Genomic DNA, 14,367 nt, shown 5'->3' on the forward strand with positions numbered 1-14,367 from the left:
ACCTGCCCTAGAAAGGTCTTCGATGTAACAGTTTTTATTTCAATATAGTGCACCTTTCGGCAAAATGTTACTAGTAACTCACTGCTGGAAGCCGTATTGTTGGAGCGAACTTTCTAACGAGTTTCGAAAGTTATTATGTATTTTCATTTGTTTTAATATCCTGAGTTCATTAATAAGTAATTGGTTCTTAAACCTCTTGCAGCGTATTGTGTATAATCACAGAGAGGGTGATGTCTGCTCAATCAATTGTTAACTTGTGTTGTTTTGTTCTGGCTGGAGCCCATTCTGGCAAAGCAATTTTTCCCGCGCTTACCCGACGCCGGCTGCCTGTTTTCCCGCGCTTGACGGGACACCGTTTGCATGTTTTCCCGCGTCTGAAACTGGTTGTATTATTGTGCTTTGACACTTGATGGCTTAAAACTGTTAGTAAAAGTTGTTGAAAAGCATTTTTATACACTGGCAAGGTAGGCAACTTGTTTTCAAATTTAAACACTGGTTAACCCTTCCGAGCAAGTTTGCGACATTTGATTGTTGCAAGGGTTTTCTGGTTATTTTTTCTTAGTTTCACTGTCTACTGACTAACGAAAAATATACGCCACAAATTTAATAAAATTTTAATTAATTATGACCTCTGTAGCATATTTTAATGTACAGTACCATATGCCACAACGACTTATTATTGTAGCAAAAATATATTTTTGTTTTCTCCAGTTTCGTTGAGCCCGTTCGCGACATTTAGTAGTCAATAGTGTTGAATCAATTCATATCACAGGCAACCCAAGCTAACGATAAGAGCTAGCCTGTGCAGGCGTTCGGTCAGTTGAGAAGCAGCGCGAAAAACGGCGAGCGAAAAATGAGGGGTGGGGTGTGGAGGAGAAGGCGCCATTTTGTCCACTCGCCGTTCCTTGCGTTTCTTCCCAACTAACCGAACGCCTGGAACAGGCTAGATAAGAGCAAAAGTACCCTAAGAAGGCTAAATTTATAAGGCTTTGCACGAGAACGTAACAATTTTGTTTTAGAAGGTATAAATTCGAATATATTAGCACAGTTGCTGTGTTGTGTTTTTTTGTTGTTTTCCAGCTCCTCGGGTCGATTTGAAATGACGTCGGCGAGTTACTGCTTTGCGAAGATTTCGAACACGTGAACATTAAAAATCCAAGGCTGGAAACATTTATCGACTGCATAAAAAACATTTATCTCTTCCATTAAAATGGTCAGATTGCCACACAATTTCCACCAGCGTAATCTCTGGTTCATCAGGTTCTGTGTGATGTGTTGAAGTGTACAGAAATCCTCCAAAATGCGATATCGTTGCTTTCCTTGGTGTCCGTGGCCGGTTGAACCACACACAATATGGCGTCAAGTTGACAAAATCGCTCCCAGACGGGGAGGGGCATGGCGATATTGTCATCAACTTGGAGCCCACAGTGCAACGTTTTCGACACACGTCATTTTGTATGTGGCGACATCTGTCGCGCGCGTTTCCAAAAGTGTTGCCATATATGGTTTTTCCTTCTTTTTGGTGAAAAAAAAAATTGGCGAAGATCTGAGCACGCGCATGCAAGTTATGCTAAACTCTCGTTTCTCGCGCCTGGGTTTAACCTTTCGCGTTTCGCACCAAGTGAATAAATTACATATCCCACTCGCTTCAGGTCCATAACCCTCACATATAAAATAAAAAACAAACAAGAACAAGATCGGCTTAAAAAGCTATTTCAACGTCTAATACTAATACTGATCGTAATACTGGTTCCAGTATTTTAAGTTATATAAAGTACAAACAGAAGATCACTGAATTCCAGAATTCTAGGACTTATAAAATTCTGGTAAAAACAATTCCAATAATTTATTTTGGCGCTGTGTCATGCAGTCTTTATTTTGTATCCCTCAGGTCAGCAATATTTAATAAACCAGTCATCTTTTGGCACAAATACGGTGACAAACATAAATCATACTTCAAATTAACATACACCATCTGAAAACCTGTTCTTGTAGCCTGGATGTGACGACTGAAAGCGGAAGTCGATACGATCAATTCATAAAAGACTAAAGACCTTCTTCTTATTTTGCCTGTCTGCTTCATAGCCACTTCTGAAGGAAATTAATTCGTCAAATTTGATGCAAAGATCTTCAAGCGTTCACTATCAATTTTCAAAGGTGGGTTTGTTCTCGCTCGGCTGGAATGACATCTGGGCTTACTTGTCTTATTTGCTCATACTCTGCTGTGCTTAATCAGGATGTAGTAGATAAGTTGGTTGCCAGATTAGAGCAGCAACATTCCCGCTCTTTCTGGGATAGACAGACTATATATCTGATACAAACCTTCATTAGTTTAGTTCAAGCAAAGAAAGTTTTTGACTGTTTGTATTTATCCACTTTTTGACCTGTTGGCTTTCTGCCTGTTAAATCTGCGGGACCTAAATTGAACCTAGAAGCATGCCCTGCATGCTGATAACGCAGGGGATTTGTGACTACATCAGTTCGCCGTCGAACATTTAAGAAACCGAGAGATTCGCCGTAGTACTCTTATTTAATTTTCTTCTTCGCGGTCGCTATTTCAACAACTGTCTTGTCGTTCCTCGCCATTTTATTGTTTCCATGTCGCTGTTTCAACGCCGTGTCGCTTGTCGGAATTTACCTTAACATGGCCTCGATAATCCTTAAACCTTCAGTTTTAAAATGTATTTTTTTGCCAAACGTAGGAGAAGAGATTTGTTGAATAATTTGACTATGGCATTGCGATAAGTTTTATAAAAGGCGACGACGTTTCGACGTTCGCTAAACGTCATTATCAAGTCAAAAATGAATAAAATTAGCTACGACTTTAAATGTATAAGACATTCCTAAGAGACACGCATAATAAGTAAAAAATGTCATGACGATGTAATAAGGTATTCGCACGCAGTCACATAAAGAGTTTGGCGCGAATAGAGTCTTTCTGAGTATTTAGCTAAGGGTTCAATTCCCTAATGAACAACATCCCAATTATTAAACAATCAAACTTTGATCTGCATTTTTTCAAATCAGAGAATTGTTTCTCGCCCAAATCAGCCTTCGATAGACCATGTTCCTCCAGGTGCTTCTCTATTGCGTGCGAATACCTTATTACATCATCATGCCGGACATTTTTTACTTTTTATTCGTGTCTCTTAGAAATTTCTTACACATTAAAAAGACGGGGCGATGGGAAACGAAACATTTTATTGGGATGGCCAGACAAAAAAATTACAACAAGCAAATAGAGGCTTGTAGACAAGCAAATCCTGTTGAGGATTTATCCTCACTATGACAAAAAAAAATTAAAAAAGGCGACGACGTTTCGACGTTCGCTTAACGTCATTATCAACTCAAAAATGAATAAAATTAGCTACGACTCGGTCGGTCGGGCAAAAAAAAAAAAAAAAAAGAATGAACACTTGAAGGGTTCTTGGTCCCAGAAAAGGCCGGACTGCTAAGTAAGAAAGCCTGATTACAAAGTCAACTCGAAAACGTGGTCTTTTCGTTCGTTATTCCTTAACAGTCTTTAAATAACGTAGTATCGATGTTTATTAAAGACAAAGACATCACATCATACCAATTGTTGTTGATAAAACAAGATCGTACGCTTGTAAATTGAAGTACTTGCTTCTTTGACTAGTGAATCTGGACTTTTTTTTTTTTTTTTTTTACTTTTCGAAAAAAATGGGTCGGTCGGGCGATGGGAAACGAAACATTTTATTGGGATGGCCTCTTTTTTATACTTATGATTAATTGGTAATAGGACTTCCTGTCGTCCAATTCTGTCTATAATTATCTCTACCCTAAAATATTCGACAAAAAAACATTTTTTGCAATATCTGCATAAAGGAGACAGTGACAGTGAGCGGAATATTCAGTATAGCAACCCAATAAAGTGCACGGCACACAAAAGTAATTAAAGCTCTAAAAACCAAAACGTTTTCCACACTATGGTCATCATAGTGATAAGTGGTGGAAATTTACATATGCAGCTTGGTTTTGTTCGATCAGGTTATTTCCGAGGGGAACAGTTTGGTGATGTAACAATGTTCTTGTTCGTTTAATCCTGGTTCTCATATGATCGCCCCGATCGTTTCTATCGCATCGATCGTTTGCAAAAACTGAGACGATCGTAGGCGATCGAAGCGATTGGAAGCGATCGCGGGTTATCATATGAGAGGCCCTGTTAGGGTAGGTATACAAGTCTCCCGTCTCAATTTCAAAGCTTGTCATGTCGCAACTAAAAATGGTCCGTATGTCGCTGTCGGAATTTCGTCATTTCGTCTAAAGACTGACGCGAGTAACAGAGCAGAAGTTTCTCACATATTTTAATTTCTCAACCAATTAAAAAAGACGTGAGTAATCCAGGTACACAGAGCTGGAGTTTCTCTGGTATTTTAAAAAGACAGTTAATTTTTTTAATGACTCGACGAGCAGGAGTTTCTTTCAAAACGATGTTTAAAATATTTCGAGCAATTAAAAAACGACGTGACTCTGAACTAAGTAAACGGAGCAGAAGTTTCTCGACATTTTGATAGAGCAACTTTAGAACACAATAGACGTGAGTAACCTAGGTACACAGAGCAGAACTTTCTCCGGTAATTTAAAAAGGCAATTAATGTTTTTAATGTCTTGACCAATTGAAAACGACGTGACTAAATTAGGTACACAAAGCAGGAGTTTCTCGGGAACCTTAAATTTCGCAGCAAAAACGTTAACGGTGTTTTACATTTTTCGACCAATTACAAAACGACGTGACTACTCAGTACACGGAGCACGAGTTTCTCGAGCACTTTAATTTCGCATTAACTTTGAGCAAAGTTTTTCGGGCACTTTAATATCGCAGAAACAACTGGTGTTCTAAATTTTTTGACCAAATAAAAAACGACGTGACTCTGAACTAAGTACACAGAGCAAAGGTTTTTCGTGCATTTTAAGAGAGCCGTTAAAATTAATCTAATTTAATTCTTTGACAGATTAATCAAAAAATGACATATTCTCAACTGATCAAAATTTCTCGGTCGCTAAAAATTTCTCCACCGATTTCTCGACCTCGATGGGTGATTATTTTTGGACTGCTGTTTCACTCTTTCAAGCGTTCACTGTCAATTTTTCAAAGGTGGGTTGATCTCGCTCGGCTGAAATGACATCTGGGCTTATTTTTTTGTATTTTCTTATACTTTGCTATGCTTTATCAGGTTGTAGTACTTTGGCTGGTTGCTAGCTAATTATAATACCAATATTCCCGCTCTCCCGCTCTAATGCAAACCCTCATTAGTTTAGTTTGTTTCTTTTTAACTTTTTTATTGAATTTATAACGTCTTGATCAGCCACATCCATAACGAATAAGGATCTGTCACCTTGTATCCTTTATAACGAAACACTAGTGAGTGGGTCAAGCAAAGAAAATTTTTGACTGTTTGTATTTATCCACTTTTAGACTTGATAGCTTTGTGGCCGTTAAATCTGCGGGACCTAAAAGCATGCCCTGCATGCTGATGACGCAGGGAATTTGTGACTATATCAGGTTCGTCGTCGAACATTTAAGAAACCGAGAGATTCGCCGTAGTACTCTTATTTATCTATCTATTTCAATAAAAGTCTTGTCGTACCTCGCCATTTTATTTCTTCCATGTCGCTGTTTAAACGCCGTGTCGCTTGTCGGAATTTACCCTAAAAGGGCCTCATGTGATCGTCCCGATCGCCTGGTATGAGCGAAGACCAATGAAAAACAATCATTTTAGTCCTAGATCCAACACAATGGCAGCCTTCAATGAAAAAGCAAAACTCGTGGCCTCCTATCTTCTTAGATATTGTTGTTTTACGGCGAAGAAGGGAAAGAGAAGCTTGAAGGATAGATCACGGACGATCGCTAACGTCTGCGGCGATTGGGATAGCCTGCAGAACAGGCGGTTCATTTTGCGGATCGCGCAAAGCGCGAAGGAAAAATAAACCGCGGTTTATGTTTTCTTCGCGCTTCGCTCTCAATTTCGTGCCAGCTGTGTCGCGCTTAACGTGACCCGCAAAATAAACCGCCTGTTCTGCAGGCTATCTCAATCACCGCAGACGTTAGCGATCGAACGTGTAATGTTCGCATAAAATCGCCCCGATCGCCGCAAGAAAACTTTTTGACAGAGGCGATAGAAACGATCGGGGCGATTACATGAGAACCAGCCTTTGGGGTTGGTATTTCGCATGCAATCAGCAGGCCCTCTATTATTTTCCGTCGAAAACCATTTTTCTCGGTACACGCGATGTTCCATGTGAATAAGATGGCAGGATTTCTTGCGAGGTGACGGACTGGGTCAGAGTTATGATTCTTGTTTTCGTGTTCTGCCTTTCGCACTGCGAAATTTTGTTTGTTTCTCCAATGCAGGCAACCTCGTCCCCAGGGTCTTCTCGGCGACGAGTTTTCAAAATGGCGGTCTCGTCGTGATGCAATGCAGGTTTCGCCACACATGCACTCTATGGGCACGATAGATGACATTTGATTTGCACCAGTTTTTGCCATTAAATGATAAAAATAAAACGCCCATCCGTAATAGTGTAATCTTCGAGGAACAAGTAATGTCCAAGGAATGATATCAGTGCATATTTTTGAAGCCAAATGCATGGTGGTTATTGTGTTTATTATCATATCCTTGAAATATATTTACGCAACTCATTTTAGGAGACCTTTTTCAAAGGTTTTAAACGTCAAAGTAATTCTAAGGGAAGAATTAAATACATTTGAAGTTATCGGATGAGATGCGAATTAAATACATTCGGATGTAAACACAAAACTAAGATTTCACCTTTTCTATAACAACTCAAAGGGCCTCAAGAGTCCTCATGAGCCCGATGAGGATAAATAGTAAGTAGTATACGAAATTCAAAATTTAACCTCTTTGTTCCTAGACCGAGCACTGAAGCAGGAAAACGAAGCTTCCAATATCGTGGTTCTGTTCTCTGGAACAGCTTGCCTTTGAGCGCTAAGACACAGCCCACTCTCGGCTCTTTTAAATCGTCTCTATGCCATTAAATAATAGTTAATAAAGATAGTTTTTTATAATTTCTTTTTTAAATAATCTTGTACAAATAGGTAATTTAGTTTGATATTTTAATTAGTTAATTGATTAATTTAGACACGGCTCGATGGAAGAGCATGTAACATGAATGAATTCCGTGTATAAATAAACTTCTAAAACAATACCAACAGCAGCACACGTTTGCAGGTGTGTGTATACAGCTATTTCGAGAAACGTTGTCGGAAAAAAGCACAAAACTGCACAAGCCAATCCCTAAAGGTAGTATGGGTAGACGTATTGAGCTACTGCACGTGTTGAATACTAATGAGATATAACAACAAAATAAGCGCAATTTTCAGGTTTTCTTTCTTTTCAGACATGTAGAAACAAGGTACGTTAAGATCCTCTGAAGTTCAGAAGAATTTTTCCTCACTCAAAGACATGCGACAGTAAAAGTAAAGCTACAGATATTGGCCTCCTGAGAAGAAAAACAAATTCTCCACGTGCAAAAATACAAACTTGTAAATTTCCTCTAGGCCAATATGCAAAATTCCAGTGAATACCCAGACCACCTTTCGGTCTTGTCACGTGCACTTTGATGTTTTTTTTTTCCGACAACCTTTCTCGAAATAGCTGTATTACAATGATAAACTGAATGTTTAAAAATTATCGCTATTTCAAAATGAACGTTTCTTTTCTCACTAAACATGTTATCAAAATAATTCAAAGTATTTAATTATTTAATTAGGTCCCTACGACCTGGTTTCAAAGTTTTAAAACGTTTATATAGTATGCCAATACAAACAACTGTTTAACTAGTTTGCATTTTCTTTAATTTAGCTGGATCTTCAAGAAAACTGAGATGGGGACACTCCTTTGGTTAACGTTCATCGTGTTGGTTCACTTGCTGAAACAACACCTCGTCTGTGCCGATAAAATTTGTCAAAACTTTAAGTTTTTCATTGACCAGGATGTTGTTGAAGACCACACCCTGGAGGGTCACATGATTAGAAATTCAACAGTGGACCGAGTCACGCAATGTCACATAATGTGTAAAGACGACTGTCGCTGTATCTCTATGAACTACATACACAACACTCCGCGAGATAACTGCCAGCTTAACGAGGTTAATAAAAAGATGAAGCCAGCTGCACTGAAATACAAACCGGGAGCAAAATATTACGATCTGGTGCGGGACTACATCATTGTAAGTACAGTCCACGAGCGCGCGTTGGATATGAGATGGTACACCATGTAGTAGCAAGAGTAGAATTATTGTTTTATTAAAACACCCAAGGAATTGCATTATTTGAGCTTTCCGGTTGTTTTCGTTGACGCTTAAAACTACCATATTTGTGGTCCATGGTACATGAGTTCATATACCATTGCCTGCTAACCAATCAAAACTCAGGAGTTGCAATATACCATGGATTCAGTGAACCAATCAGAAAGCTAGCAATGCATCATCTCATATCCAACGCGCGCTCATGGAACAATTGTTAAATATCATTGTTTATAGCATGGCAGACGCTTCTCCCGCGGAATTGATCACTGTGTCAACAGATGCTGTCAGGACAATCCATGTCTTCATGGGGGGACCTGTAAGGAGATTTGTGACCCCACCACTGTGAGGTTCAACTGCACTTGCCCTGCTGATTATACCGGTCAGCGGTGTGAGAAAATAAAGCCGTATCCTCGTAACTGCAAGGATCTGGCGACAAATGGCGCAAAGATTTCTGGGAAGTTTGACGTGTACGATTCGCAGAAGAAGCCTTTTCAAGTCTACTGCGACTTTAATTCTGAGCCTGGTTATGTTTGGACGCTAATACAGTCCTATTCTCTGGCGAACAACAACCAGTTTAAGTATAAGAGATTTGGTGTTGACTTTCCGGTTAATGAAGAGGTAGCAGCAATAAACTGGGGCGCATATCGGTTATCTTTGTCACATATGCAGTCAATTGCCAATGCATCAACTCATCTCAGAGCCACTTGCAACTTCCCGGATGAGGGGCTCTTCTATACCGACTACGCACGCGCAAAGTTGGCAGGTCACGATCTGTTTGGCGTATGGCAAGCACAGTGCCGCACTTATGAGGTCATAAACATCCGGGATATTGAATGTAAAGAATGCACCGCAGGCACGTGGCAAATTCAAAGTGAGATGTGGCATATTAACAGTGTAGTGAGTGTAAGTGCTGGATGTCAGTTTAATGGTCAAACAGGAGCAGTTCCATATGAACAAAATTTTGGACTTTATGATCATGTAAATGGGAACTTTCGATGCACTTCCAGTCAAACTTCAACCACACAGCACTGGATTGGTAATATCAAATGAAATAATCAAACAAAAACTTTGCTTAACGTATAAAAATTCACATCTCCTCCTTTCGTTGTTCTGAGATTACAAACCTTTCTAAAGAGCGCTGTATGCTGCTCATTTGAAGTTCTGCCATGTATATCGATAGTCTGCGAGCAGGCTCTCTATTCGGGGGCAACGTGAATCTCTTTCTTCGAGAGCGCCGAAGGCGTGAGTTTCGGCGAGCGAAGCGAGCCCGCGGGAGAAACGAGAGCTCTCAATTTTGCTCGCGGGCTCGCTTCGCTCGCCGAAACTCGCGCCTTCTGCGCTCTCGAAGAAAGAGATTCACGTTGCCCCCGAACAGAGCCTGCTCGCAGGCTAGTATATCGATAGATTCTTTAATTAGCGGTTTGTTGTACAAGATGATATTTCGCTCACCGCTCCTTTTACATTTTGAGCTGTGATGTCCTTCATCAGTTTGTTAATGATGGTATTAAAACGGGACCGTGATGAGTCCAATGCGGTCTGTAATCATAAATAGGAGTCATTTTACAAAATCCAACAGATTTTTTAATCACGAGCATAATTACTTACAGACCGAATATACGCCACCAAGCTCTGTTACCAGTCAAATTTTTTTGAGGAATTTTTTTCGCTGTTACTGCCAGTTGTAGCATCCGTCTTTTCGAAGTGCGTGGCTCTAAGAAAAGAATCATGTTTAGCGTGCGTATATCGAGTTATGGATCACGCGGGAAGTTTGGAGAGCACGAGAGATGCGTAAGAGTTGAGTTGAGAGTTGAGTGTCTCCAAACTTCGCAAGTGAATCCATAACTCGATATACGCACGTTAAGCATGAACCAATTCTTTTATAACAAAGCCGCTACAAAGTTGTGCACGAAAACAGGTTTTCGCGTCTCGGATTGTTTGCTATTGTATGCTAACGACTATGTAATTAACTTGTTTTAGGCAGGTTGAACAAACGTAAAAAACACACAGAAATGGTTTCCATTAAATATTGCCACAGAAAAATTTGTGGACGGTTTAGTTGCTGTTGAATGCTTGTCCACTAGAATTGGCTACAGCTCTTGTTCGGATAAATTTGGGAAGCGATCCTGTTCTGGTTCGTTCTCGTTGCTCTTGCTTGCTTTCTTGGGTGGGATACATTTTATATACTTTTAATAGCATATAGTTTAGTGTATTTTAATTTTAAGTCCTACGTTTTATACATGAGCCTCTGGCTCGGACATTGAGGGAGACCTCGTCCCACGTATGGACATTAAAATTGTATTGTATTGCTGGCTTAAAGGTCAACGCCAAGTGGAAAATTTGAAACTTCTTTACTAGTTTCTGCCGTTTAGTTGCTGTTAAGACTATCGGAGAGCTAGAGTAAGCAATGGGAACTCGCAGTTATAAAACTCGAAGGAGCAAAAATGCAACTGCACGCGTCATCTTGCGGATGGTACGCACGGCCGATACCATGGAATCGGAATTAGATAGTGCCAGCACACGCGCTATGTTATAAATATGTTTGAAGTTGTAACATGCAGTCTGCGAAGTTGTTTATCAAAAAACAACTTTTTACAAAAGAGAGCATGCTCTTTTGTTTTTGATTGTCTTAATGGAACTGTGTGTTCTCCGTATAAAAATTACTTTGAACGATTAAATCATAACGCCGCAAAAACTAGAAACAACGGGAAGACAGCAAAACTGCCCAAAGTCAAACTTGATTTTGGGCGACGTAGTTTTCATTTAATAGGTGCCTCGATTTTTAATTCATTACCTTTTAAATTAAAAACATCAATTCTAGACTTTTATTTAGGAAAGCATTGGACGATTTTTACTTGTAATATTTTATTGTAGTTTTTTAAATTAGTGCACGATCCCCTTTTTATACAAATTTCATTATATATATATTTAGTAATTTTATTTTTAAAATTTTTAACTTCTTAATTAAAATTAGCACGACCCCGTTGATAACAGTACGCATGTACTGAAGGGTTATCCTGGATAAACATTCGCTTATTATTATTATTATTATTATTATTATTATTATTATTATTATTATTATTATTAAGACGCAAATTATACATTCGGATAATTGTATTGTTAATTTAATGTTAGTGTTTAACTGTAACATCTTACAAAGAGAGCCGACAGGGTCAAAGTCAACAAGCCCTTTTTAAAGCCCCCGCAAACGAGGTAAAATTGTTGCGAAAACATTGTTTCCCAAAATTGATTTCTTGGCGCCCAAGCAGAGAAAATGTGCTACGGAAGCAAAACGTTTCTGAAAAGTTTAGAAAACAATATCGGCTTCGGCAACAAATGTCGCGGGCGTGCAAGTGGGAATCAATAAGGAAATATACATAATTTGAAAACTAACTTAGAGGAGAAAATACAATTAAAATTAGTATAGTAAATGAAGAATGATATCCTTAGTAAAATACGATTATTCTAAACCAAGTGCTATCTTTTTTTTACAAAAAGCTACATTATTTAATAGCATTTCGTTTTGAAAAATCGAATTTTAACCCTATTCAGACAGGGCTTTTCAGAGGAGCGGGGGGAGGGGGCCGGCGGATTCCACCATCCCTCGGTAACTTCCAGAATATTTAAGCAACCACACTAAAACTTAGAGGATACAGTTGAATCCCGATAACTCGAACCCTCAATAACTCGAACCTCCCGCTAACTCGAACCTTTTTCGATTCCCCTTCAGGTCATTTTCTTACTAATATTACCCTCGATAACTTGAACTCCCGATAACTCGAACCGTTTTCGATTTCCCTTGAAGGTTCGAATTATCAGGATTTAACTGTATATAGTATTGATATACGTCACGTGGGATGATGACGTCACATCACGTGACAATTACATCGTGTTGTTAAGACAGCCGCCATCTTGAATCCGCCATGTTGGATTTCAAAATTTTTCCAAAACGTCAGAAAACCGCCCAAAATTACTTAAAAGTACTCGAAATCAATAAAACGATGAAAAAACTAAAAAGGTGCAAATACCCTTGCTGAAGGTGCAATAACCCGAGTTGGCCTCCCCCATAAGCCTTGTGGTTTCTTGGAGTAGGGCTTTCCACAAGTTGCTCAAGATTTCCCAAAAAGTTGCCCGTAATTTCTCAAAAAGTTGCTCAAAAGTTGCTCCAAAAATCAAAAAAAGTTGCTTCTGATAATATAAGTTGCTCGAAAGTTGCTCCAAAAAATCCAAAACGCTGCTTCTAATCAAGAGAATTTCTCTAAATATATGCTTATTTCCCTTTGAGGGTAAGATTTCTAAGCAGTTTTATACAATTTTACAGCAAAAGAAGTATCTAAATAACATATTAAGGGGAAAATTTGTTAAATAACAAGGATTTCTTTAACTGAAAAAAATCGTGAAGATATCGATGACGTCATGTTTGATGACGAGTTTTGTAATGTTCTAATGCTGAATGAGCCGAAAGTTGAAACGTGTTAAGAAGTTCCTCGAAAATCTTCGGCAAACTTCGTAAATCTTCGGAAACGTCCGTATTGCCTTTGAACATCATTCGGATAATCTTCGGTCTGGAAATTGCTCAAAATGCAACAAGTTGCTGGAGAGGAAAAAAGTTGCTCGAAGGGGAAAAAGTTGCTCGAAACATGAAAAGTTGCCAAAAAGTTGCCGAGCAACTTGTGGAAAGCCCTATCTTGGAGGTCTCCTCGCCCTATCTTTTTAAGTTATTTTGTATGTTTAATTCTGAAGTGGCAAATAAATGATGATGATGATGATGATAGTTTATTTTCATTAATAGGAACACAAAAATTACAAATTTGGAAAAACATGTCTGTCAAAACGCCGTTGCCACGGTAACGTCAAGTTCCCGACACAACAACCTATCCTAACAAATTATTTCCAGATAAATTTGAGATAAACTCGCTAAGTTTGGCAACGTTTGGTTGAATCTTGAAAGAGTTATGAGCGTTCAAAGTCAGCGCGGGCACTTCCCCCCCCCCCCCTACGGGTCTGGATAGGGTTATTACAGGGATATCATTTACTATATTAATTTTAAATGTTTGTTCAAAAGACAGTGAAAAGTAAACTGAAGCGCCCGTCCCACTTCTAAATTCCAATAATTATTTCACTGTCACGTACTAACAGTGAGCCTTTCTGGGTATTTCCGAAGAAATCGAAGAGGCGAAGATCACCGCGGAAAAAATGAAGATCTCAAGAGTGAAGCGAAGATCTGAAATTGGCCAAAAATTACGTGATCAGATTGAACACTCCGATATAAAATTGTCAAATTTCGAAAACACTTCGACTATACTACAGAAAATATATGTAATTTCTGAATTTTGGCATTTGACATCATTTCACGGAAAAAACGAACAAAGATAAAACGAAGATCTGCTTAAAGAAAACGAAGATTTGCAAAACAATTGCGAAGAAAACGAAGACCGTGGGTACACATAGAGCGGCTCAACAGTAAATTCAGCACATTTAATAAAACCAGTTATCTTTTGTGTACAAACACAGTGAATAATTAACATAAATTATGTATCAACACAAACATGATCATTGGAACCTGCTCTTGCCGTCTTGGTGCGACACGACTTTCAGTAGGCAGACGTCGATACGATGCAAAGCCACGAAATTCATGAAAGACAAAAGAACTAGTCTACTTCTGATTTCTCCTGTCTGTTTTTGACTCGGCTACTACCGACGGAAATTAGTCTAATTTTATGCGAAGATCCTCAAGAATACGGTAAGTAGATTATTCTTAATTGCTAATTTTCGAAGCAATTCAAGAACAAAAACACAAATGTGTATAAAAATAACAAACTATAAAACCTCAAATGACCGTTTCGCGTCTGAGGTTTTTTTGTACGCTTCAAGTTGGTTTTTCGAAACTTTTTTTACCATAGAAGGCTTTTAATTTCTTTTTAAAACGTTTCATCCTGGTAACTACGTACGTTTTCGTTGTATCAGTGATATTACGAAACTGAACAAACTTCACCTTTTCATTCAATGCAACTTGTTCGTTTTCACGCCTGAATTGACGATGCAATGTGATTAATAATGGTGATGGGACCGGGTAGAGTC

At 38.8% G+C, this 14,367-nt stretch overlaps 2 protein-coding genes across 2 annotated transcripts in view; both read left to right on the plus strand.

Moving 5' to 3' along the window:
- Positions 1-14,367, plus strand: part of LOC144662416 (profilin-2-like) — a 168,062-nt gene that overhangs the window by 130,249 nt on the left and 23,446 nt on the right. The gene's annotated exons all lie outside the window — the stretch shown is intronic.
- On the plus strand, positions 2,028-9,339 carry LOC144664087 (uncharacterized). The gene is made up of 3 exons (XM_078525216.1): positions 2,028-2,157; positions 7,845-8,220; positions 8,524-9,339. The coding sequence occupies exons 2-3, from the start codon at positions 7,867-7,869 to the stop codon at positions 9,337-9,339; spliced, it is 1,170 nt and encodes a 389-aa protein (XP_078381342.1). The 5' UTR covers positions 2,028-2,157; positions 7,845-7,866.

Source organism: Oculina patagonica, chromosome 8 (genome assembly GCF_052425735.1).
Source record: "Oculina patagonica isolate OP01 chromosome 8, crgOcupat, whole genome shotgun sequence".
NCBI lineage: Eukaryota > Metazoa > Cnidaria > Anthozoa > Scleractinia > Oculinidae > Oculina > Oculina patagonica.